Raw genomic sequence first — 26,626 nt, 5'->3', positions numbered from 1 at the left:
TCCCAGAGCTACCCCTCCATACACGCACACACACCGCCTGGCTATGGGTGCACAAATCTCCATCCTCCAGGACATCCTCCAGGACACTGTCACACACACATACTCACACAGCAAGGACGCAGACGCGCGTTTGCACCTGCCTGCGGTCTGGCCCACTGCCCCCCTTCCACACACAGACACTCACATGCAAAATCTGCTTGAACATGTCCGGGGCAGCCTCCTGTGTTCACATTCAGGCAGATACAGCCCCTCGGGCTCAGACCAGCACACACAGTCGCACACACCATAGAAACGCCCACGCTCCCAGCTCCTGGGCCTTCCCATGGCTTCTCTCTGGGCCTTGGTTTCCTCGTCTGCATAAGGGGAACACTGAGAGTCACTGCCTCCTAGGGTGGCCGTGCGGAATTTAAAAAACTCACAAGCCAAATACCAAGTACCTGTTGTGCGTGAGGTGCTATTGTAGGTGCGGGCGACACAGCAGTGAACAAAAACAGATCAAAATCATCCCTGCCTGGCATTCTGGAGGGAAGAACAATGCACACGAAATCAGCGCACAGATGAGGTAGTGTGTCAGAAGTTGGTAAGGTAGAGAGGGGGTGGGTAATGCTGAGACACTTATAGTTTCGACTGGTGGGGGAGCCGTCCGGGAAGGGCTCTGGAAACAATGACATTTGAGTAAAGATTTGGAGGAGGCGGAAGGACATTCCAAAGGAATAGCCAGTCTTGAGACTTGAGATAGAAGAAGCGGGCTTGAGGTGTCGCAGGAACAGGGAGGAGACTCCTGTGACTGGAGCAGAGGGAGGGAGGGGGAGAGAGGGGTAGGGGGACAGGGCAGGGAGGGGACGGGCCCCGTGGGCAGTGGTGAGGATTTGGGCTTTTACTCAGGGGAGGTGGGAGCCATGGAGGGTTCTGAACAGAGGAAGCATATGGCCTGACTCAGCTGCTCACAGACACCCTCTGGCTGCTGTGGAGCGAGGGGGGCCGCAGGGGGACCAAGGCAGAGGCGACTGCCCTGGGGAGATGAGATGGGGAGAAGGGAGTAGATTCTGACTGTAAAGCTGTAAGAGAGAGAGGTAATTAAAGCTGTCTCTAAGTGAATGCATTCAATAATTTGTTCTTTAATTCCAGAAATGTTTATTGGGCACGTACTATGTCCCACGCACTGTTCTGGTTGGAGAACACAGCGATAAACATCCCTGCCCTTGGGGAACTGACGGTATCTTGGGGGAGACACGCAAGAAACAGGATACATTTTAATGTAGGATCAAGGGGTAGTACATTTTCTGTGCAAATTGTAGCAGAGCGAGGCTTGCAGAGCGATGGGGGCTGCCCGTGGAGATTGGCTGCACTGGGCAGGATTCGGGATGCATTTCGAAGCGAGAGCCGCTCTCAGGATTGGCAGGCGGATTGCATGTGTAGGTGGCAATGACAGAACTTAGTGCCTGGGTGTGAATATGAGCTTGCAAGGGACACCCACGCAAATGCCCTCTTACGTTGAGTGTTCATTGTTTGCCCCCGTCTTAGGTTGGGTTCCTGAGAAGCAGAACCTGAGACGGGAGTTCGCAGCATATGATTAATTGTGAGTGGAGGGTGAGGAAAGCAGGAGCGGGCAGGGGATGGGGGTCTCAGGTACCTTCCAGGCTCGGCCTGATCCATGGGGGCGGAAGTCCCTCTGGAATATAAATTGGACCACTGTAGCAATGGTATCAGTTCCGTTTTGGCTGCTCCTGGGGGTAGGGAACCCCTCCCATGCCTCTCCAGGGTGTGGTGACTCCCAAAAGCCAAGGGCAGGTCTCCAGAAAAGGTCACAGGTGCTAGCTGGGAGCTCCCACTCAGCACATGCAGGGTGGGTGTGCCCAGTGAGGAGATCGGGGCAGAGGCCCAAGAACATCTCCTGTACCCCCAAGGCTCCAACGAACAGGGTCACAGGAGCACCAGCCGTTTATGCCAATCATAGTGCGGATGTCTGTTCTCAGCTCTCTCGGGATGAAAATCAGGCCAACTTGGCGCTGGGGCTCCCCTGATACAGCCGAGATCCTTTCTGGATTCATGAACTGCTGGAGACTCAGCCTTCCGCTTCCCGGACTTGCCTGGGAATTGCAGAAGGGAACTGAGAAGAAGAGACGCTGCCCCGAAACAGGTCGGAATAGCTCATTTAATTCCCCCACAGTCCTCTCGAAAGACGCTGCTATTGTACCCACTTTGCAGATGTGGAAGCGGATGCGCAGAGAAGTTAAGTCACTTGCCCAAGGCCTCACAGCTAGCAAGCGGAGGAGCCAGGATTTGAACTCAGGCTTTTAGGCTCTGAGGTTTGTGTGCTTCCAAGCTACACTCAACTGCCTTAGGCCCCGTGACGCCTTCAAAACCCAGAGCCCTCGTATCCATCCTGGGAAGGAAGGAGAAGGGAGGTGAGCCCGAGAGAATGGAATAGAGGGTGTGAGCGGGATGGAGGAGAAAGAGGTCCCATGGGAGACTCGGAGTATGCAGGAGGCATTTGTTCATCCGTCCATTCGTCCATTCATTCATTCATTCATTCACCTCCTGATGAGGCCTGCCTACTCTGTCCAGCTTGTGCTGGTATTGGGGCCACAGCAGGAAAGTAGACCAGCCCTGCCCTTACGGACCGCACCGCCTAATAGGACACAGACACACCCACCCGGGCAAGGGAAGGTATAAAGTATAAGAACCTTGTGAGAGGGAAGGGGTAGGGAACGATGGAGGCACACACAGGAGGGGTCCCCTGATCTGTCTTCAGGGACAGAGAAGCTTCCCGGAGGTGGCGATGTTTGCTCTCAGCCTTGAAAGATGCACAGAGTTGGGAGAGTCGTAGGGTCACCTGTCGGAGAGTAACAGAGTAGAAACACCAGCATCTGTATAACCCCACAGACCTGGGTTTACGGTTCTAGCTCCACCACCTAATACATAAAGAAGCAGCATTGTAAAAAACAAAAGAAACTGTAGAAATGTTTATTGAGCACTTACTCTGTGCCAAGTGCTGTTCTAGGCACCGGGGACATGGTAGTGACCAAGATACGAGGTGTTTGTACTTGTATGTTTGCTTCCTCGTGGAAAGGAGCCATACCAGCCAACAAATTATATATAGCATGGTGTCTGCCATGAGAAGTGCCAGACAGGGAGATGAGGATCGAAAAGGGCTTCTTTAAGGAGGTAATCAGGGAGTGCTTCCCGGAGGTGGTGACTTTTAAACTTAGCTCTTAACTATGGACAAGGAGGATTCAGCATTATCACTGTTCCTTCAGACTTACTGTGGGGCATGAAATGGGACAGTTGACTTAGGCAAGTGCTCTGTAAGTTTGTAGCTTGGTAGTTAAGACAACTTTAGGGAGAGGCAGCATGGGGCCACAGTCCTGTGGGCTTGTTATTTACCTGGTGTCCCTTGGATCTGCTCCTTGCCCTTCCTTTGTTCTCTGTATTGCGGGACAGTTGACCCCTGAAAACTACATCTCCCAAGTTCCCTTGCTCACTGGCTTCCTGTTGGGTTCAGCCAATGGGAGGCTGTGGTGGCAGTTGGAGGTGGGACGAAGAGAGAAGCCAGAGGATTTCTCCCCCTGTTTCTTTGCTTCGGGCGGTGGCTTTGTCTCGTCCCTGGGTCCAGCTCCCGGCTGCCATCCACTCAGGCAACCACAATTCCTGCTTGGTGGTCCCTGCTCCTGGGCTCTGGTAACACCCCTCCTCCTTTTGCCCCTGCTAACCCTGAAGTTTCTCGCATTTACTCTTTTTTATATCATTTCGCTTTCCCCACTTCCTCTTTCAGCCTTCCTGGCTCCTCTGTATCACACTTGCCCTATCGTATTCCCTCCGTGGAACCATCTAGCATGGCCTCTGTTCCCCCTCTGTTCCACAGCAGTCTCTGCCACTTGACTCTTCCTCCCCAACCTTCAGTTTATAACAGCCTGACACCACACAGCTGTTGTGAGATGAATGGGGACAATACTCTCAGTAGCTGAGCCTACACGGTCCCCACTGTGTAGGGTTTGAAGCTGTGCACACGGGCACTCATTTACGTCCACAACAATCCGACGAGGTGGGTGCTACTGTTAGCCCTGTTTTACAGATGGGGAAACCGAGGCACAGTGAGGTTCAAGTCACTTGCTCAGGGTCACGTGGCTAGGAAGTGGCACGAGGGGGGTCCCTCATGCATGCATTATGCGTGTAGAGTGCTTGGCACACAGGCAGTGCCTGGCAAGGCTGGTGACAATAATAATCATTACATGTGGAGCCGGTCTCTGGTTAGTACCGAGGCTGGAGGTGATGCTGGAATGCCACCTGGGACGGACACCACAATGCATGCTGATTGAAGGCTCTTCTGGGACTGGCCACCTGGCAGAACAATCTTCAGGATCCTGCTGGCTCTCGTCCCAGACCTGGAAGAGAAGGGGCAAAGGGCCTCTCTCCGGCAGCTTTGGCTGGGAGCAGCTGCTCGACGCTTAGCTGGGATCGATTTCCCTTCAAGTGGCCCATTCTCGCTAACAAAGGGCTCCGGTGACCCCGGTGGCTGTCGCTGCCCCCTCCCCTCTGAGAGGGGGACGTGTCTCCCGGCTAGAGCTGTTTTCTGTCTTTGAGATTCATTTCTTTGAAAGCCCTGGAAAACTCACAACGATGGGCCAAATCAGCCTTCCGATGTGCTCATCTGGTGGATTTCTCTGCCTCTCGGTCTTGCTCTGGCCATTCCGTCCTCCGTGATGTTCCTGACCAGATCCTTTCCCTACTCACACATGGTTATGGGCTGAACCGTGTTCCTCCCCCCAGACTCTCTCTCCTCTGCCCCCCTGTCCCCTGTGGCTGCCGTCATTGGCCAGGCTCCATTGAATGCTGGAGGGCAGGGGATTCTGGGAGGTGAGGGCTGGAGAGGTTAGCCTCCCAGAGCACAGAGAGGAAGGAGGAATGGGGCGAGAGGATCCGGAGAGACCAGCAGAACACCCAGCTCACCTCCCGCCTCCCAACTTGAGCGTCGGCACCTCATTGAACAAGTTTCAAGTGTGCCACACATCTTCCTACCAGAGTGGAACTGACACGAGGGCGGGGATCTATGTCCCATTTGCCGCTGTGTCTCCAGTGCCTACAGCGTGCCCAGCACATAGCAGGTGCTCAGTAAATACTGGTGGGATGCACAGTTGCTCTCTCCCCTCCGGGTCTTTGCCCACGCTGTTCCCTCTGCCTGGAACCCCCTCACTCACCCTGCGGAATCCTGCCCATTCATACTATTTAGCTTTGGCTTCTTCCGGAAGGCTGTCCCTGAACCCTCAAAACCGGGCTCCATAGCCAACCAGCCTCTGCCTACAGCACCCTGTACTGCCCCCAGCATGGCACTCGCCAAACTGTTTTATAATCGCCCCTTCACTTGTCTCTCAAATATTTTAGCTCACTTACCCCTCAAAACACCAACATTGTCATCACCTCCCTCCCCTTTGAGAGATAGACAGACTGAGGCTCAGAGAGGGTAAGTAATTTGCCCAAGGTAACACGGGGCCAGGATTTAAATGCAGACTGTCTGGTCCCCAGATACTGAGCTGCCTTTTTGTGTTCCCTGTCAGCACCTATTCGCTTATTTTTATTCTATGATCAATTTCATTGCACTCGTGTATTACATTGCCTGTGTTAAGCCATTCGAATATATTAACAACAATCTCAATAACATCACTACCATTCTTTTCTTTTAAGTTTATTTTGAGAGAGAGAGAGAGAGAGAGAGAGAGAAAGAGCAGGCAGGGGCGGGGCAGAGAGAGAGGGAGAGAATCCCAAGCAGGCTCCACACTGCCAGCACAGAGCCTGATGAGGGGCTTGAACTCACGAGCCGTGAGATCATGACCTGAGCCCAAACCAAGAGTCAGATGCTTAACCGACTGAGACGTCCAGGCGCCCACATCACTGCTATTCTTAAACTTTTTTCAACGTTTTTTATTTATTTTTGGGACAGAGAGAGACAGAGCATGAACGGGGGAGGGGCAGAGAGAGAGGGAGACACAGAATCGGAAACAGGCTCCAGGCTCTGAGCCATCAGCCCAGAGCCCGACGCGGGGCTCGAACCCACGGACCGCGAGATCGTGACCTGGCTGAAGTCGGACGCTTAACCGACTGCGCCACCCAGGCGCCCCTGCTATTCTTAACCCCATATTACAGATGGGGAAATGGAAGCTCGGGGTGGTTGAGTCACGTGCCCAAGGTCACGCAACAAAGCTGGAACTTCTACTCAAGTGACCGGCTCCAGAGTCAGAGCCTTCAACGACTATGTTCTGTGGCCTCACTTTGGCTGGAGGAATCGAATGCCTTTGCGACTCACTCTTTGAAACCCCGGAATGTGTGTCAGAGATGCAACCAAATGACAAAGTGTCTGAACCCCGCATTAACTTGCCGCCCGCAGGGACATACACGGAGCCCGTGGAACTGGGTTTTCAGGCAGTCACGGCACCTGGCTGCCCCTGTGAGTTATTAGCTGGCAGGTTGGTCCCTTGTCACCTCCCGGCCACGCTCTCCAGCCTTCAAGGTTTCCTCCCTCCAGCCCCCACCTGGGAGCCTCGCAGCAAACACCTCCATTTTGTGCAGGGGCGTCCCTGGCGGTGGCATGAAATGTCTCAGCCAGCCACGGAAGATAAATTTCCCCCACGACGACCTTTTCCACGCGCCGACGGATTGATTTCAGAAATCCATCCCCGGCCAATATGCCGAGCCCCAGCCCCCGCCGCGGGCGCTGATGGCTGCAAATTTATGCCCAGTCCAGAAATTGAATTCCTGTAAGTCGAGGGAAGTGTCGGAAAAGCTCACCCAGGCTCATTTTTACTTCTGACAAACTTCAGGCGAGAGATTAAACCCCAGCCAGTGTCTTCCAGCAGCAGGGGCTGTGGTGGCGGGGAAATGACCTCGATGGGGGCATTTTTCTCCCATCCCTGCTTTCAGCTTGGCCTGCCAGGGCTGAGGAATAAAAAGCAGCCAGACCCCCAGGCCTGGGCGGTTAAAGGGAATTCCCATCTCTGCCCTGCTAATGTTAGAAAAGGGGCATGCTCTGTGTACCCGAAGGCAGGCCCCTGGGTCCCCATGGCAAATATTGAACCGTTCAGAGGGATGGGAAAGAAAGCTTCTAATTCGTCTCCATCACCAGCCAGCCTCCTGCACCAGCTCCTGAGGCTGGCTCAGTCTCGGCAACTTTGTGTTTTGTTTTTTTTTTTTTAATGTTTCTCCATTTACTTTTGAGAGAGAGAGAGAGAGAGACAGAGCGTGAGAAAGGGAGGGATACAGAGAGAAAGGAAGACACAGAATCTGAAGCAGGCTCCAGGCTCCGAACTGTCAGCACAGAGCCCGACGTAAAGCTCGAACTCACGGAACCGTGAGATCATGATCTGAGCCGAAGTCAGCCGCTTAACTGACTGAGCCACCTAGCCACCTGTGAAATTCTAATTAAGCTTCCTGGGCCTGGGACCGAGAGGACATCAAAGTGTGGATGACTCGCCCCAACCCCCCACCCTGCCCCTGCCAGAGACCCAAAAGCCGGGGAGGGAGAAGCAGAGAAATCGAGTGACAGATCTGGGAAGGAAGAAACCCATCCTGCTATAAAGATCTCTCTCACTTGCCTTGAAAAACGAGACATCTGATGCAAATGTAGCCGCTTCTATTTGGTACAAAACCCCCTAAATATTAAAGAAATAGATCCTTGATGTCTACAAAGAAAGGATCAAAAAGGAACCCTTCTGAAGAGAGAAGAGCTTTTATTTCGCTCTGAACTTTTCTACATCTAGCCTCTGGCAGGGATGCCTACAGAACACGGGGTGTGGGAGAATAAAGAAATGATTGCCATTCATGTATTCATTCATTTAGGAAGTGTCTGTGAAGCAGCTACTGTGTGCCAGGCATCGGGCTGTGTGCCAGGAAACCACAGGGAGAAATCAGGACCCGGTTTCTGCCCTTCAAAGCACGTGCATGTGCAAAGTCCTTGACCACTAGTCTTCAAAACTGGCAAGGTCCTGAAAAACAGGGAAAGACCGAGAAACTATCACAGAATGGAGGAGATGAAGGAGCTGTGATAACTAAATACAACGTGAGACCCTGGGCCAGAAAAAGGACATGAGTGGAAAAACTAGGGAAATCCAATAAAGCCTGGAGTTCAGTTGTAGTGACACACCAGGGTTGTTTCCTTCGTTGTGACAGGTGTACCGTGGGTATATAAAAGGTTAGCATTGGAGGGAATTGGGTGGGTGGCGGGCATATGGAAGCTGTCTGTCCTATCTTCACAACTTTGCTGTCAATCTAACATTATTCCAAAATAAAAAATAAAAATAAAAATAAGTCAGCAGGGGACATGGAACTATTCTAGAACATTGCTGGTTCTGTGGGTTGATATAAAAGGTCCTACCGACTGGGCACACACTATATGCCAGGCACTGTGGTTGACTCTTGACATGTACTAACTCCTTGTCCTGATGACAACTGTGTGAGGCCTGGCTTTTATGATCACAATGTTTAGATGAGAAAGCAGAGAGGTTAAGGAAGGCACAGAAGGATTGGGCTACTTGCCCCAAGCCACACAAAAAGGAACAGATCAGAATTTGGACTGAAGCAGCCTGTGTTGTAAAACTCTATGGCTGCCTGTATTAACATGTACTAACTGTATTACATGTATTAACTGAGCAGCTATTATTCTCTTCAGGGTCTGACTAAAGAAACAAATCTTTGAGGGATTTTATGGATTTTAATATGGGGAATTGTTTACAAACATGGTGCAAGAGATATGAAACTAAACAAGGGATGGAGATGAAACCCAGAGATTAACAACAGCAGACAGCCTCTATCCCCCAGGACTTGGTGTCAAGTAGAAAAGGTGATACAAACAGAGCTTGGGAGTGGAACTGTTGGCGGAAGCTTAAGCCACAGAGGAGATGTAGCTATGGCTATAACACAGGAGGCAGCAAGGGGGAAAATACCCCTGCTTATCCCTTTGTCCCGCCCTCAGATCATCCATGAATTCCTTCCATTGGCTGCATCTTCCTGGAAGCCAGAGGGCAAGGCAGTGTGGGAAATGTAGTTCCCAACCATACAGAGCAGGGGCAGTCATCAAGCAGCTTACGCTTAAGTGTGTTTGTGTGTGTGTGTGTGCGCGCACGCACATGTGCGTGCACTCAAGGGTCAGAGGACATTTTTAATCTCCATTTTACAAATGACAGAGGCCAAGTGATCTGCTTAAGAACTCACAAAAACTCAGGGGAGGCTGAGAATTCATCCAGGCTTGACAGGGCAGGACTAGTGACTAGCTTTATATGGAGGGCACCTGGAGCTCTGCAGGGTTCAATGTGGAGGTGACCTGTTGAAAGCCAGCTCTGGCTTCTCTGGGGAGAATGGATCAGAGGTATAAGTCTTGAGGCCAAGCTTCTATGGAGGGAGAGACTTTTCTTCCCTGAGCATAGTGACTAAGCAAGTATTTGAGAGTCTGAGAGGCCAGCATCCAGATGCGAGCTTGGATACTTACCAGCCCTGTGAGTTTGGACATCTGACTTTCCTCTCTGTGCCTCAGTTGTTCCATCTGTAAAATGGATCTGGTGTTGGTGCCTACCTCATTGCATGAGGGGAGGCTATAAGGACTTCATTTTTGTAAAGCAGCTTAGACGAATGTCTTAGTCTGTCCGGGCTGTATAACACAGGTAGTATAGATGCAGGGCTTAAGCAACCAACAGTTACTTGTCCCAGTTCTGGAGGCTGGGAAGTCCATCAAGGTGCCGGCGGATTCGGTGTCTGATGAGAGCCAGATTCCTGGCTCATAGACAGCATCTTCACATGGTGGGAGGGATAAGGGAACTCTCTGGGGTCTCTTATGAGGGCACCGATCTCCCTCCCATAGGGCTCACCTTCAAATACCTTCACACTGGGGGTTAGGTTTCAACATATGAATTTTAGGGAGACAGAGAGACGTTCAGCCCATAGCAAAGGGCACGCTCTACAAGAGTTAAGTAAACTATGAAACCTCAGTGGCTGCTCCTCTCCTTCATCCATTCCACGATTTAAATCCCATCTCTCTACAGGCAGCATCCAAATGCACATCTCAGACCAGACTCTTGATTGCCACCCCCCCATCTGCCCCTCCCCCTGCCACAGACCCCCTTCTCCAGCCTTCTCCATCTCAGTAAATGACACCCCCACCACCCACCCTGCTGTTCGGCTCCCCCGTTTTCCTTCCACCCTCAGCAAATCCTGTGAGCTCTGACTTGTCTGTCCCCATGACATCTACCCTGGGGAAAGCTCTCATCATGGCTCACCTGAACAACTGTGCAGTGGGCAGCAAGTTCAGAGGCCCTGGGGTGATAAAGACTCAGGAGTCATTGAGGATCTGAAAGGAGGCCTGTGAAACTCAGCAGGCTTAGGAGGGAGTTGGTTCCCTCCCAGAAAGCTCTCTTCAACTCGGGTGTTCTTGAGTGTTGGGGGCGGGGTGGAAGGGACTTACAGTTTCTCAAAACAAGCTTCTCTGATGACTGGCATGACCCTTGTATGAGAACTTGTAGCCTTGATGCAAACCTCTGTCCATAAGCCCTACTTTTAGGACTGTCTGCAGGGATCCATGGTGGTTCCAGTACAGTCTGGGCCACACTCGGAGGGAAGGGGCTGAGTTTGTAAATACTTGCACAATGCAAGCCTTCCTTGGACTTGAGTGGGGGAGGCCAGTCGAACGGAGAGACCTGTGTCTCTTCCTGTATTTCCCAAGAAAGTCTGTGTCATTGATTATTGGTCCACACTGACACTATGATGGCAGAGCCCGAGACGTCCTGGAACATAAGTCCTGGCTTGACAGGGGCTCCAGGGGTGCTGAGGGCCTCCTGCCAAGGCTTGGGGTCTTCCGAGGGTAAGAGGTTGTGCTGTGCTGCCGGCTTGGATAGCCTCTCAGGACAAGGCGGGTTAACTGCATTGAGAGTGAGTGAATGAATGAATGAGCTCATAGTCACCACCAGCCACAGGCTGTCACCGGCAAAGCCCCAGCTGCTTAGGCTGCGGAGACCCAGTTGGCATAGGTGAGCTGATAATGTCCTTAACACCTGTCACGCTTATCACTCAGGGGGGGGCATTTGCCCAATACCTCGGGGTCTGACAGGAGCAGTCTGCTATTATCTCAAGCCCTCCAAAGGGACGTGGCCCCTGTCATGGCTCAGACGTGGCAGACAGGCATGTCCCTGATTATTCATCACGGCCCTTCTGCCATCGCGGCCGTCAGGGAGAAGCCATGCCTGCTTCTGAGCCTGCCCGGTGTCTCTCTCCAGCCTGACATCACAAGATCCCTGATCCCTCCCTAGGACAGACGGAAGCTAGTTTGGTGGCAGAAGGGGGAATGGATGGTGGACCTATCAAGAAGTTTGCTCTCTGTCCCGCTGGCCAACCACTGTCCGATTATGCAACGAACATTCAGTGTGGCAGGCCCGGGGGATGCAGTTGATGACAAAGCAGACAGAATTCCCCACCCCCACGCCGGTTCCCGTGCAGGGGCAGAGGCAGGCTTTGGGCTAGTGGTCACGCCCGTGAGGTCCTAATGGCCATCGGGCTCAGGCCCTGAAGGAGAACTGAGAAGGTGCGACGTGGAGGTGTAGACCGTGGAGTCAGATGGCCTGCGTTTGAAGCCCAGGACGGTACAAGAGACTGTGACGCTCTGGGGAAGAGATTTGAACCCTCTGCCCCAGTTTCTTCCCCTTACCAAAGGCAGAGAACGGCAGTGCCTGCTGGTCACCTACTTACAAAGTCCCTAGAACGATGCTCGACATAGAGTAAGAAGCAGAAATGTTAGGGAAAGCCAGCCCAGGATGCCTTGAGAGATGGGTGACATGGGGCAGGGACAGCGAGACTGCTTTTGGAAGAGACATTTATGCGACAGCCCCAGGAACGGGAAGAGTTAGCCCGGCTGTGAGATGGGGCAAGAGTGTTGATGGCAGAGGGTGCCGCCAGGGCGAAGGCCTGGAGGCGGGAAAAGCAGGGTGTTCGGGCAAGACCAGAGGACGGGCCAGCGACAACGGCCGTGTCACCTTGTTGCTTGCTGGCGTAGGAGATGCTCCAGGACAGGGGGCCGACTGAGCCACACGGGGACGAGGACGGGGCAGGTGTCTCTGCCCATCTTCCATGGGGCTCACTCCTCTCCAACATCGGCCTTTCAACTCTTCATCATCCTGCAGCCTCCGCCCCAGCTCCACGGGACTCTCCCGGGTTCTTCCGGATCATCTCAGTTCAGTGCCTGCATCAAGGTCAGACCATTTTGACTTCAGGAAGCTAGCAAATTGGCTTTAGAGTCACGAGGGTAATAATAATAAGGGCAAACACATAGCACTTACTACGTGCCGATGACTGTTACCAGTTGCTCGCACAAAAAGCATGAATTCATTGACGCTTCCCACGAGCCCTATGAGGTAGGTACAATTACCGTGTCCATTTTCCAGATGAGGAAACACAGGCTGTGCATTTAACAGAGGTTAAATGACTTGCCCAGGCCAGACAACAAGCGAGTGGCCAAGTCAGGACATAGACCCAGGCAGCCTGACCCCCGGACTCTGCGGTCAACCACCGGGCTCTTCTCTACCATCCGAGTGGGAGTAAGAAACAGCCAAAGGAAATGAGTTGTTTCTGGATAAGTTTTGTTTTCTTTTGTTTTTTTTTTTAAGATTGTATATTTTTTTAAGTAATCTCTACACCCAACACGGGGCTCAAACTCACAACCCCGAGATCAAAAGTTGCATGCTCCATGGACTGAGCCAGCCGGGCGCCCCTGTCGTGAGGTTTTTTAACTGGAAAAATATGCAATGTGATATTAGTTTCAGGTGCACAACAAAGCGATCTGATGATTCTATACATTATGCAATGCTCACCCCGAGAAGTGTAGTCCCCATCTGTCCCCGTCCAATGTTGTTACAATGTATTGACTACATTCCCTGTGCTGTACTTTTCATCCCTGTGACTTATTTATTTTAAAACTGCAAGTTTGTGCCTCTTAATCCCTTCACCTATTTTGCCCACCCCCCTTCCCCCCCCCCCCCCCGCCCGCTCCTCCCCAGTGTAAGAATGTTGTCTGGAAAGATCCTGGTGCCATCACAGGGACTCCTTTTTGGGAGGATCGTGGGAGAGATCCTTGCCTGTTCTTGGGACCGAAAATAGTTAAGCTCGCTGCTAAGCAGCTGGTGTGCTTTTGTTTCAGGACACTGGGAACCGCATAAATGACCAGCTTTCCCTTTTTGAGCTGGCTGCTAAGGAACCTAGAGCCAAATTTATGGCTTGACCATATGCTGGCTGTTCGGGTTTTAAAGGGATGAGTTTTTCTTAGCCTAATTTTTGGCTCTGTCTACCTCCCCACTTTTCTCTTTCTTCCTCGTCTCCGTTGCAAAAAAAAAAAAAAAAAGGGGGGGTGGGGTGGGGGGGAGGAGGTTGAAAAATCTTTCCAAGACCAATATGTGCTCACTGTAGGAAACTTAGAAGATAAAATCAATCTGAAGATGACGATAAAAATCCCCGCTGATCTCCTATTTTCACGGCTGCATAGTATTCCCTCCTGCGCATACACCTTACGTCTTGAAATCAAGCCCCCTGCCGTCAAAGAACTGCAGGGGGAAAATTCTAGGGGTCCAATTTTAAACAGCGCTTTAATGAGCATCGTTGCAGCAGTCACGTGCTTGTCCACATGGTTTCCCTGGGCCAAATTCTTAGACTCGGATTGGCTGGGTTAAATACACAAGGAGAAATCTGGAGGCTGTCGCTCTGGATTGGCAGACGGCCCTCCAGAAACATCTAATTCCTACTCTCCTATCTAATTGGAGCTATCGTGTGGTGGTTTACATACCCTCGTAAACCACTTGCAGTCCCTCTCTGGAACAAGGCAGGGTACAAATAAATATATATGCCCCAAGCCACTTCTGCCTCCTGATTAAATTACCCAGCCTCAAATGCAATAATATCCTTGTCTTATTAAGAGGCAGCCGCTAGCTCTGTTCCTGTTGGGTAAACCCCGGTAGCCAGTGCTCCACGGATGGCTGGCCCGGGATCCTGCAAGCGATCCTTCTGCCCCTGGAAGAGCCAGGAATTGTTTTTGAACCAAGATGTAAGTGGCAGAGCCGTAGGCCGCGATGATGAGCCAGGGTGTGACAGCGAGAGGAATTTTTCCTGCGTGTCAATCCTGGACCTGTCACGGGGGACTGCTGCTTTAATTGGGGCGCAGCATCCTTGGTGAAAGTATTTGAAAAAATCGCAGCCAGAAAAGACGATTTGAGAAGCGGCTACTTGAGCGCATAGCTTACCCGCTTAGAGCCCATTAGCAGGAATATTAAACTCAGTACCAGCAGCTCGGCCAAGAGAGCAGCTGGCTTCTCCAGTACATTTGCCCCCGCAGTGGTGAGACAGGCCGCCTGACTGGAGGTTTCTGTACCTGGACGGTTCCTGGGCTCGCACACCTGCTGTTATAAGCATTTTTCTTAGGGCAGGCCCTTCTCTACCCCTACGACTGTGCCCTCCACAAGTTCATGACCGAGGTTCTGAGCTAAACCTAGTCTGAGAGAGCTGGCATGCGGACTCTCAAACAAGGAGCCTTCCAGGACTCCAGTGGGTCCCGGGGACATGAACTTGACTGCATATTTGAACTTGAACCCGCCAGGCAAAAGTCCGGGTCTCTGCTGTGCGGAGATTTGGCAGCCGAGCCTCAGGCATTTAATTACATTGCTGCAGAGAACATTTCAGCGAGGTGCGTCCAGCGCAGACAATTATTTTAGGAAAGCCGTGGAGGCCTTCCCTCCTTGCCACTTAAATCTTGCTTCTCTTTTAGAATTCAATATTTCATATGTTGAGAGAAAATGGCTTGTTTGCTTCAAAGGACACACTAGGAATTGCAGAAAGGAGATGTTAATTATGTTGAACCGGCTGCTTTGTCTCTGCACGAATGAGAATCTTAGGAGGGGGGTGTTGTCCAAATGGCTTGGGGATCAGAGCCAGGGGAACATGGATGGGGGTGCTTAGTCTCAAGTTCGTCCGTCCTTCCTTCCTTCCTTCCTTCCTTCCTTTCTTTTCTTGTTTCATTGTAAAGAACTAGACTTGTCATGAAAGGAGACAAGGCTAGTTTCACATTCTTCTGGAACCAAGGGGCAAGGTGTTCTTGGACCGCCCTTCCGGTCCTAGGTCAGGCTCCCTGCAGAAGCAGAGCTGGTGGGGAGGAGTTGAGCGTTAAGTATCAACCTGGGGGGTGATACCGGGAGGAACCAGTAGGAGAAGTGAGCCGGGAAGTGAAGGACTCCCGTGCAGGGTGAGCTAAGGAACAGGGTGTCCCCGTGGGCACCTGGGACACAGCCCTGGAAAGCTGCCTGCGGCATGCATCTCAGAGCTCTCCTACGGGACAGGCCAGAGGGCTACTGGTCTCTATCACTGGCTCCTATGTGTGGCCTCGTTGGGGACTGCTGGGTGGGAGGGGCTTCTGCTGCGTGCCCAGTGCAAAGGCAGAGCAGGCTGGGACTTACATACAGAGGAAGCCTTTGCAGTGGGGGATTCTGGTGTTTCTGCAGTTAAGGCCTGGGAGGCTTGAGTGTTGGTTTCCCGCCCCCCCCCCCGCCCCCGCAATCATACCTGCATGCAAGGAAGGCTGGGTGACTTCACTGCTCCATGGGGGAGGCGTGGACTGTTAAAAAGGGGGATTCCCCCCAGGGGCGCCTGGGTGGCTCAGTCGCTTAAGCATCTGACTTTGGGTCAGGTCATGATCTCGTGGTTCGTGGGTTCGAGCCCCGCGTCGGGCTCTGTGCTGACAGCTCGGAGCCTGGGGTCTGCTTCGGATTCTGTGTCTCCCTCTCTCTCTGCCCCTCCCCTGCCTGCTCTCTGTCTCTCCCTTAAAAAATAAATTAACATTTAAAAAATTTAAAACTAAATAAACATTCAAAAAGGGGGACCCCCCCCAACTTCAAAAAGCGTGTACATAAATAAGGCACAAAGAATATCTAATTACAATCATTTCAGATGGCGTTTATGAATGGCTTACTTTTCTTATAAATTAGTGGGGGAGTCAGGCTCATCTGTACAATTACATCAGTCGCTCACTTTACAATAAGCTTAAAAAAAAAAAAAAAAGACTTCACCGAGTGGGAGAGAAAAAGGTGGGCTATTAGCTGGTGTCTCCAAGATTGCTCGTAACTCACGGTCTGGCTTATCTCTGCTACGGCTCGTGGGAACAGCTTCTGCGGGGCGATCAGTTAACCGCTGTCCAAATGAACAATTATTGTGAGGCTTTGTTTCTCTGTAAAACACTGGGGTTTTATGAGGACTTTTTCCGGGTATGTAGGAACGCATCCTGGATAGGACCACAGTCTTTCATTTCCCACCTCTCCGGCTACCACACCCATCCTTGTTCGCTGGGACCGATGCAGTCTCATTTGCCCTGGTCTTCTGCCCTGGCCCCCCCCCCCCGTCTGTCCCCAGCAACCGCCCCCCCCCCAACCACCTGTGTCTGTGAACACCTGAGTCAGGTGACATCCCTTCTCGTTCAGAACCCTCTGTGGCTCCCACCTCACTCAGAGGAAAAACCAAAGTCTTCCCCGCCAACCCACAGGTCCTGAAGATGCGGTCCTGCCCCCTCCCTGCTCTCACCCCCCTACTCACCACCCTTCACACTCTGCTTCAGCCACGCCAGCCTTTTCCGTGTGCCCCGAAGCTACCAGGCGTGGCCGTGCCTCAGGGCCTTTGCACTTGTTCTTATCTCTGCCTGGAACCTCCTTCCTGAGATACCTGCATGGCTCATCCCTCGCCGGCTTCAGGTCTTGACTCAAATGACACGTTGTTGGAGCCACCCTGACGTTGCAGATTCCCTGTGTGGCACTCATCACCCTTTAAATATTTGGCATTTACTTGCCTATTTCTGTCTTTGTCTAATGTAAGCTCCTAGAAGAGCTTTTGTGTTTGGGCATTTTGTTTACTGCTGTGTTTTCAGTATCCAGAATGGAGCCTGACACACAGTAGGAGCTTAACAAGTGTTTGGTCGAACAAAGGAGACCGTACTTCCCTGATGAAAACAAAAAGATTGGGGCTTGTGACTAAGTCTGGTATGTTCTGGTGAAACTCCAGGGGGCCTGATCTGGGGGCCACCATGTTCCATCCTGTGATCACTCACTTCTTTTCGAACGCTGTTGCTCAAACACGTCCGGATATTGATTTGAATTTGTGGTGTCAAAAGTGTCCCCTGTCCTTTCATTTTCCCCTGGCTCACTCTGAATGTCCCTTCTCTGAGGTACCTCCTCTGAAATCCCAGCCTGACGAAGACCCCCGTTACTCCCTGCACTTTCTTTGGAGCATTGACTGCAGTGAATGGTTCCAGAAGTATCCGTGGATTTTCATGTTTGATGTCTGTTTCCTCCATCCATGGACAACGGGCCAGATATGTTTTCTTTACCCCTCTTTTCCTAGCCCTATCCCAGACCCTATGCCAGGCATAAAATAGGCACTCACTAGGTATTTTCTAATAAGTGTAGAAAATGTTGTAGTTCCCTGAAGCACATTAGCATTTCAAAGGCTCTGATAAGTCCTGCATCAAAGGAACACGTTTCACGGAGCAACGCACAAATTTATTTGATCACTGAGCACGCCTGGAAAGATTGCTAGTGTTCTGAAGGAGCATGGCTCAGGAAACGCAGCCGTGCCTGATCCCTGAATTATATGAGCATCCTAAGTTGACCTGAAATTTATTTTTTATTTTTTTTTCCGTTTTTAAAAAAATTTTTTTGAACGTTTTTTTATTTTGTTTTTGAGACACAGAGAGAGAGAGAGACAGAGCAGGAGCGGGGGAGGGGCAAGAGAGAGAAGGAACACCGAATCCGAAGCAGGCTCCAGGCTCTGAGCAGTCAGCACAGAGCCCGACGCGGGGCTTGAACTCACGGACCGCGAGATCATGACCTGAGTGAAGTCGGACGCTTAGCCGACTGAGCCACCCAGGCGCCCCAACCTGAAGTTTAATTTAGGAGTCTGAAGTGATGCCTTCTATTCAAGGGCTTGGAAGTCTTTGTGAGGATTCTGTCACCCTCTCGCCATTACCTTATCTGGGCTTCTCAGGAGCAGGGGTGGAGGGTGGGGATGACAACAGTATATCCAGAGTCCGTGTGTCACAGTGGACTGGAAAGCACAGAGGGAGCTCCAGGTTTGGGGATCAGTACAAGTGGGTCTGCGTCCCACTGACGGTTATGGAGGCAGTGCTGTGTGTATGCGAACACGTGTGCGAGGATGAATTCCTGTCTTGTGGAAGGGCTCGAATCCCACAACTCCTTGCCGCGTTCCTGAACCGCCCCCCCCCCATACCTGTCTCATCATCTGGCAAATGGGTTTCCTTGAGGAGGGATTGAGATCACGTGCACCAGGCGCTCAGCACGTGGTCCAGCACATTCCAGGGCATCTGTCGTTTCCCTGGGTCCCCTTTCTCCCCCAGCATGGGCCGGGGGAATCCCCTATCGGGCTCCTGCTCTCTGACCCCCCGACTTCCCTGCAGACCCTCTTCCAGAGCCCGGAGGAGGGCTGGCAGCTCTACACCTCGGCCCAGGCGCCCGACGGGAAATGCATCTGCACGGCTGTGATCCCCGCGCAGAGCACCTGCTCCCGCGATGGCCGGAGCCGGGAGCTGCGGCAGCTGATGGGGAAGGTAAGAGCAGACCGTGAAAAGCGCTCGGGTCCCACCCTGCCCTCGGCCCCCGTCCAGGTCAGCCGGGGCCAGATCCAGCCATCCAGATCGTTCAGAGCTGGTGGATAACCCGGCTGCCCTCCAGGTGGATATTTTCTTCTTTGGAGGCGAAGCTGAGCGTTGTGTGGGGAGGCAGCATCCGAGTCACCAGACTCGCCTGCTAAAAGGTGTCTTGTGTGTCCCTTGGGGAGGGGTCTCACCCTCCAACCCCAAGAGGTTTATGTAAGATTCCATCCCCTTGTGATTGGGGCTGATATAAAACAGTCCCCATTCAACCTCCCCCGCCCCCAGGATGCTCTGGTGCCCTTTAGGGACTGGCTGCTGTCCCTTGATAGTATCCAGCTGAACTGCTCACTAGTCAGCTCCGATGTCAGTGTTGAAAGGGACCAGCTACCTCTCGTCATCACCCTATAGACGAGGAAGCTGAGGGTTTCGTAGAGAACGGAAGAGACCCTGGTCAGCACTGGAGTCTCCCGGCCACTAACCCTGCAGGATCCTGGCCCTGCCTGCGACACCGGAACTGCCCTCCCCGCCAGTTTGGGACATCCGTGTGGCATCCCCTGATTGTTGACGATGGCTCTAAAAACGTTCTGTGGCGTCGGGGTGGGCGTCAGGCCGTTAGGTTTCTGAGACCTTCCAAGTGTCATGTGAACAAGGGGTTCAGGAGAGTCTGTGTGTTGTGACAAGCAGCCAGGATCATCTCTGAGTTCACCTTAGGCAGGGAGAAGTGGGAGCTGGGGGTCCTCACTCTGGGTTAGGAGAGGCTGGGGAAAGGGAAGCTGGAAAGTACTTGCTGAGCGTCTAGTTTAGGCCAGCGCCGGGCCCTGGTGATTTAGCTGTGGACAAGCTAGACGCGGGGCCTGCCTGTGAGGACCCCACCTGAAGGAGGCAGAGGGCTGGAGCTTCGAGTCTGTCAGAGGAAAGGGGGCTGGTGGCCGCAGTGGGAGGACATGAAGAGGAGGCAGGTGAGGAGGGAGGACCAGCCCGCAGGGCCTGCAGGGGAGGGTGATCCCGTGTTCCTTTCGCAAAGCTCCCTCTGGCTGCCGTGTGAAGAACTGCCTGCTGGGGGCCACAGTGCAAGCAGGGAGACAGGGAGGCAGGGAGGCAGGGGAGAGAGGTGGGAGCTGACGGATCGCCTGGGCGTGTCAGTGGGAGGTTGCCGGTAAGAGAAGGGGAGCCCGTTGGCTGGGTGTTTGGCCTCTGGCTCCGTCAGGCCCGGTCTGTGGCATCTCAGGGGGGCGGGGAGGGCAGGAGTCTGGCTCTCCCTAACCCTCCCAAGCTCCTAGGTCCAGAACGTCTCCCAGTCCATGGAGGTCCTTGAGCTGCGGACGTACCGTGACCTCCAGTACGTGCGCAGCATGGAGACCCTCATGAGAAGCCTGGACGCACGACTCCGGGCGGCCGATGGGTCCCTCTCGGCCAAGAGCTTCCAGGTAGGTCCTTCTGGGTCAGGTCAGGAGCCGAGGAAAGAATTGGGATCAGCGCCCATTACTTCTGAGAGTAGTCATGTCTGAGGAGGACCAAGGGTAGGCTGGGATCTAGGGTCTAGTAGGGACCAAACGTCAAGAGCCAGGGGTGCATCAAAGATAAGGGGTGAGGGGGTGCCTGGGTGGCTCAGTCGGTTAAGTGTCCGACTCTCAGCTCAGGACATGATCTCGTTTTATGAGTTCGAGCCCTGCATCGGGCTCTGTGCTGATGGCACGGAGCCTTCTTGGGATTCTCTCTCTTTTCCTCTCTGTCGCTCCCCTGCTCATGCGTGTGAGCTCTCTCTCTCTCTCAAAAAAAAAAAATAAATAAGGCGTGAAGCTATGGGTCAAAGGTTGGGGTCAGGCCTGGGTCAAAGGTCAGGGGCTAGGATCAGTGAGGGTTCTGTGTTGGCGGGCAGGAACTGAAGGACAGGATGTCGGAGCTGCTGCCCCTGAGCTCAGTCCTGGAGCAGTACAAGGCGGACACGCGGACCATCGTGCGCCTGCGGGAGGAAGTACGGAATCTCTCCAGCAGCCTTGCTGCCATCCAGGAGGAGATGGGCGCCTATGGCTACGAGGACTTGCAGCGGCGGGTGATGGCCCTGGAGGCCAGGCTCCATGCCTGCGCCCAGAAGCTGGGTATGCCTTGACCCTTGACTTTGACCCCTGACTTGCACGCCCAACCCTAATGCCAACCGTGTGCCCAGAAGCTGGACACGGTTTTGACCTCCAACTTCTGAACTTTGACCTTTGACTTCCCTACTCAAGGCCCAAAATAGACCCAGAAACTGGAAATGGCCCTGACTCTTGACTTCCAGTCTCTAACCCTCAACCTGACTCCATCTTGGGACCAGATTTCTGGCTCCTCCCTCAGCCCTGGTCCCAGCTCTTCCCAGTTTGATCGAACCACACCGTCCTTGCCCTGCCTCTTCCCATTCTCCACCCTCATCGGCCCTGTTCCTGCCTCCCAGGCTGTGGGAAGCTGACTGGGGTCAGTAACCCTATCACCGTTCGGGCCATGGGATCCCGCTTCGGCTCCTGGATGACCGACACGATGGCCCCCAGTGCGGACAGCCGGGTGAGTGACTGTGCCCACCCCAGGGGTCAGAGCCTGGGGAGACAGCCTGTGACCACCCACAGGTGCCCAGCAATTCCACACCAATTCTTCTCTTGTAGCCTCAAGTGTCGTAAGATCTCCGGGGCCCTTGACCCTCCCCTTGACTGTCTCGTAACCATCAGGGGACCAAAGGCCTTCCAGCCCTGAAAATCGCCAAGTCTGTTGACCTTTGGACTTCTGGTGGTCCCCATGGTCACGACTGCCTATCACCTCTGACCCATTAACCGGAACCATCCATTAACTGCCCTAGTGACTGACACTGGTCACGAGGTGGCCACTGAGTGTCCCGGATGAGAGGTGGTGAACAGCCAGTGCCTCACGATGATCACTGGCCTCCCAGGGATTATGGAGGTCCAACCAAGGGGTTAGGAGGTTGGGATGGGGACTCACACTTGGATGTGCATCCCGCTGCCACCAATTCTTAGAGAGCCTTGGGCAGGTTCCTTAAGGTCTCTGAGCCTCGATTTCCTTATCTTCAAAATGGTCGTGATGCCGTTGGCATTAAGGGTTTTAAAGTGCTTATTAGCCCAGCAGTCTGCCCCAGGGAGGGCCATCTTGTGGCTACAGGGGTTGCCCACCGGCAGTGAGCGCAACTGACCTCATCACCCGAGGGCTGTCTGGTAACCGCTCACCGTCCCGTCTCCGATGACCGGTGAATTCCTGGGCCCCGAGAGTCACCAGGGGCTGCAACTTCCCCTGATCCTTAGGTAGCAAACACCATCCACTCGGTGTCTGTCTTAAGACCGGTGGCGGGTCCCGACCGAACGATCCCGCTACTGGGGCTCTGAGGGGTCATGAAGGGTCACCGGACATCCCACGGCTGACTGATGGCCACTCAGCGACTGCTGATCCCTAATGACCGTGGGTGGTTCCCGTGTGGTTGCTGGGGCCTTCGGGTCCCTGGTGGTGGTCCCGCAGCGACCAGCGGCTCTCTCGTAGGTCTGGTACATGGATGGCTACTACAAGGGCCGGCGGGTCCTGGAGTTCCGCACTCTGGGAGACTTCATCAAAGGCCAGAACTTTATCCAGCACCTGCTGCCCCAGCCGTGGGCGGGCACGGGCCACGTGGTATACAACGGCTCCCTGTTCTACAACAAGTACCAGAGCAACGTGGTGGTCAAGTACCACTTCCGCTCGCGCTCCGTGCTGGTGCAGAGGAGCCTCCCGGGGGCCGGCTACAACAACACCTTCCCCTACTCCTGGGGCGGCTTCTCGGACATGGACTTCATGGTGGACGAGAGCGGGCTCTGGGCCGTCTACACCACCAACCAGAACGCAGGCAACATCGTGGTCAGCCGGCTGGACCCGCACACCCTCGAGGTCGTGCGGTCCTGGGACACCGGCTACCCCAAGCGCAGCGCTGGCGAGGCCTTCATGATCTGTGGCGTGCTCTACGTGACCAACTCCCACCTGGCCGGGGCCAAGGTCTACTTCGCCTACTTCACCAACACGTCCAGTTACGAGTACACGGACGTGCCCTTCCACAACCAGTACTCCCACATCTCCATGCTGGATTACAACCCCCGGGAGCGGGCCCTCTACACCTGGAACAACGGCCACCAGGTGCTCTACAACGTCACCCTCTTCCACGTCATCAGCACCGCCGGGGACCCCTAGGGGCCGCGGTGGCTCAGGCTGCCACACGAGGGCCGGGGCCCTTCTACCCCACCCGTGTCCCTTACTCTTTGTCTCCGTCCTGCCCTCGCTCTCCCCTGTCCCGTACGTTTTTTTTCCTCTTCCTCCCGTTTGGCCGGGCTTTCGTTCTCTGCCTCCCCGTTTCTCTTAGTGCATTCTGTGTCTTTTCTCCTTTGTCGGTCTCGAATTTTGATCCTTCACTCTTTCTGCCTTTTTATTAGTGTCCGTCTCTTTTCATTGATCTGACTCTCCAGTTCTTTCCCTGTCTGCCTCTCTGTCTCTCTCTTCTTCCCCTCCCTCCTTGTTTCCCACTCCTTCCCCACTCCCACACTCCATGCCCCGCCTCCCTGCCCCCCACTAAGAGTTGAGTGCATGGATCGGTTTCTTTTTTTATTTACACTCGTTCTTTCCGGGTTGCTGGAATAAACGGGACCTTTGACATTTGATGCTTTTGATGCTTTCGTTGCTCTGTGTGTCCAGACGGGGCAGAGGAGGCCAGGTGGAGGGAGGCTCAGCCCCAGCCTGGAGACCCATCCCAGCTGGGCCCCCCTGTGTCCCATGCCACAAGCTGTCCCAAGCCCAGCCTCGGGGTGCGGCAGAAGGGGGGCACGGCTGGGCGAGCCCTTTGGGAAGACGGGCGAAGAGACCCCCATCCAAAGTTGCTTTGTTCAAAAACAATTTGTTTCAAAGCAATTTGATTCAAACAACCGAGAATTCTATCACAAAGATGAAAACAGGCCTCAGATGAATATTCTCCATCACTGGTTTTGCATCACTGAGCCATCTGGCAACTTTTTAAATGTGTGTGTGTGTGTGTGTGTGAGAGAGAGAGAGAGAGAGCGAGCGAGAGAGGGAGATTTTTTTTTTTTAACAATTTGGCTGCTTTTAAGAATTTGGGTATGAGAGAGTGGGACACAATAGTATTTTTCCTTTTCTTTTTTTGCTTTGTGATTTCAAAATCATTTTACATGAGTTGCACCTGTTCCTAGTTCACTGAAAAATAGAAACAGCCTGAAGGCGCACTGGGTACCTTCAGCCGACACACCCACACCCTACACCTGGAGCCCATTTACCTGGAGGGGGCTGGGGTAGCGATGGGCCTAGAGCTCCTGGAGGGAAGGATGGGAAAAGCTAGGAAGTATGGGAGGCAGGAAGGGGCATGAGAGGGAGTTGAAGAGGTCGGAGAAGCAGAGGCCCATTCCTTAGGAGCCTTGGTAATGTGACTAAGGGTGGGGGCGCCGGGGGAGGTGTTGGGGGGTGGCGTGCACAGAAGGGAAAGAACAGATGAGGGCTTTATTTTAGCCAGATCCCTGGTGGCAGAGGTGAGACAGACTGCAGGAGAGGGTAGAGTCACCTCTGGGGCGGGTGATCGGGGAACAAAGGTTGTGCTGACCACCACCCCACGTTCGCCCCACCACACGGCCCCCACTGAAGCCAGGGAGGAATATTACGCAAAGAGCCCCCACAGGCCTAGATCCCAGCCCACCGGGACCACGGAGGAGGCGAAACCGCTCTTCTGGGAGCTACCCCCCACCCCCATCTCTAATTAATGACCTCTGATTAAATCATCTCCGCTCCATGCTGCCATCTCCGGGAACTCGGGACACAGGGCCATGCTGCGAATGAAACCAATGAATAATAAATGGGACTGCCTAATGCACTCATTTAAAACCAATTTTTAAAGAAATCTTCAAGAAAAGCAATTAATTTCCATTTAAATTGACAAGTTTGACATTGAAAAAGAACTGATTCCCAGATAAGCCCACGGAGAGGTGCTTTGTACCTGCTTAAAAAAAAAAACAAACAAAAAAAACCACAAAAAAAAACACAGGGCTGGGACACTTAGGTCCCCTGAGCCCCCCCCCCCCATACATTGATTTGGAGGCAAATCCCCCAGATAGCTCACAGTGGGGGCGGGCAGAAGTTCATTGGTCTCTCCAACTCCCAAAGTAAGGTTGGGATTGAGGGCTGCTGAGTCTCTGTCCCAAACACACACAAACCTGGAACCGGGCACAGAGTACTGGGCGGGCCGTGGGTGGTGGTCCCGTCGGTACGCCTGTCCTCCGAGTGATGCCCAGAGCGCCCGGCGCCCTAAGCGCCCTCTCCCCGCGTCACACACAGAGGCAGGCCCCAGCACTCCTGACGCTTGTTTGTAGCTTTTGTGCCGACCAAGGTAGGGCAGGAGAGGAGTACCCCTCCTCCCCAGACCAGGCCAGGATCTGTGTGCCTTAGGCTGCTGCTGCCAACTCTGGCTTTCCCCCTCTGGATGTGTGCCTGGCCACCCTGGAGAAGCTTCGCGGCCCATCTCGTGGCAGAGCCCGCGTCACCCCGAGTTGAGGTGACCTACTCCGGCCCTGCCGCGTGGCCACAGAAGCCCGAGCTGGAGCTGGTGCCTGCGGCAGGAGAGGAAACCACCCCCGTCCCCAGGGCATTTGGGGCGGGGAAATGCCCCACTAAAGGGCCAGGAGGGACGAATGCACCTCCGTCGTTCCCAGAAGGCCTGGGATTTACAGCCCCACCTGCAGGCAGGAGGCAGCGGGTGGGAATGTGCAGCAGGTGAGGGGAGCCACAGCCTGACACTGAGCCGACTCCGGGCACGTTTACTCAACAGCCATATTCTTTTGTTTGGACAAAGGGAGGAGGAGGTCCACGGAGGGGAGTGGTCACATCCAGTTGGGGGGACTCCCAGTGTCACCCAGGACACACACCTAGGGATAACTAGAGTCACATGGCCACACACACACACACACACACACACGCGCGCGCGCGCCCAAAGTGACAGAGAATGCCACAAAGACCATTTCCCTGCCAACCCCACCCAGGAAAACACATCACACTCCCCAGCGGTGTCTCAACCCACCCCCTCTCCACACCCTCCCCCCCGCCCCGCCCTCTTTCCTGCCCCGTCCCAGAGGCTCTGCTGTCTCAGTGGGGTGGGGGTGGGGGGGGTGAGCCCTCCGGGACCCCACAAAATTGTTGGTGCAAACGAGGGACGGGCTGCTGCCTGCCTCGTGGCCCCCTCAGGCGATGTTAAGATTCTGCTTGGAGGTGCAGCCAGCCCGCCGGCTCCCCCCACAGCCTGCCAGAGCTGAGAGGAAACCCATTAAACCTTCCTAATGACACTCTGGCAGGCAGTGAGCAGAGAGCGATTGCTCCAGAAACCAGCCAGATGGGAGTTGGCCCAGGTGACTGTTTATGAGACACAGTCTCGGGGGCCTCCCTTGGGGTCAGTAGGGCTGGGCAGGCCTTTATTTTGCTCAGGTCCCCGAGCCCTGCTAGCCTGCCATCCCACCCCACCCCCCCCCCCCCCGCCGATCCGGACTGGTTCCCATTAACTGAGGGGGCAGAGTGCGTGAAACCCACAAACCCCCTGAATGAACTGGGCCCGCAGCCTAGGCCCTGGCACAGGGGCAGCTGTGAGGTGATGGAAACCAGGGGGGCCACACCCGCAGGCCACCGGGCAGGTGCGTCCACCTGATGTGCCACAGGGATCCCCTCTGCTCCCAAGACAGCCTTTTACCCACGGTCCAGTCCAGGGACGCCCTCCTCCAGAGGGCTGGGCGGGACGCCCGCTCTCAGAGGTGCCTGGCAGTGGCCCTTCTCCCTTCCCACCGGTTCCGTGTTGCTAAGGTAACAACATCTGAGGAGGAGGCAGGACCCAGGAACAACCTGCCAGAAGCATTTGTGGTAACAGGGAAGCAGGCATCAGGGTGCTGGATGTAATCTGTTCTATTTAGGAGCGGCCTGTGGAGG

General features: G+C 53.9%; 1 protein-coding gene across 2 annotated transcripts in view; it reads left to right on the top strand.

Annotated features, from left to right (window-relative positions):
- The window catches only part of OLFM2 (olfactomedin 2), a 59,982-nt gene extending 36,663 nt beyond the window's left edge, over positions 1-23,319 (top strand). For both annotated transcript variants that reach the window (XM_043586461.1, XM_043586460.1), the window contains exons 2-6: positions 18,467-18,616; positions 19,942-20,088; positions 20,541-20,760; positions 21,093-21,199; positions 22,178-23,319. In XM_043586461.1, coding sequence (XP_043442396.1) covers positions 18,467-18,616; positions 19,942-20,088; positions 20,541-20,760; positions 21,093-21,199; positions 22,178-22,855 — 1,302 coding nt within the window. In that variant the 3' untranslated portion in view covers positions 22,856-23,319. The remainder of the gene's footprint in view (positions 1-18,466; positions 18,617-19,941; positions 20,089-20,540; positions 20,761-21,092; positions 21,200-22,177) is intronic.
- The last annotated feature ends 3,307 nt before the right edge of the window (positions 23,320-26,626 follow it).

This window comes from Prionailurus bengalensis, chromosome A2, assembly GCF_016509475.1.
Source record: "Prionailurus bengalensis isolate Pbe53 chromosome A2, Fcat_Pben_1.1_paternal_pri, whole genome shotgun sequence".
Taxonomy (NCBI): Eukaryota; Metazoa; Chordata; class Mammalia; order Carnivora; family Felidae; genus Prionailurus; species Prionailurus bengalensis.
Note: the sequence above shows the minus strand (reverse complement) of the source record. Positions and strands in the feature narration are given on the sequence as shown.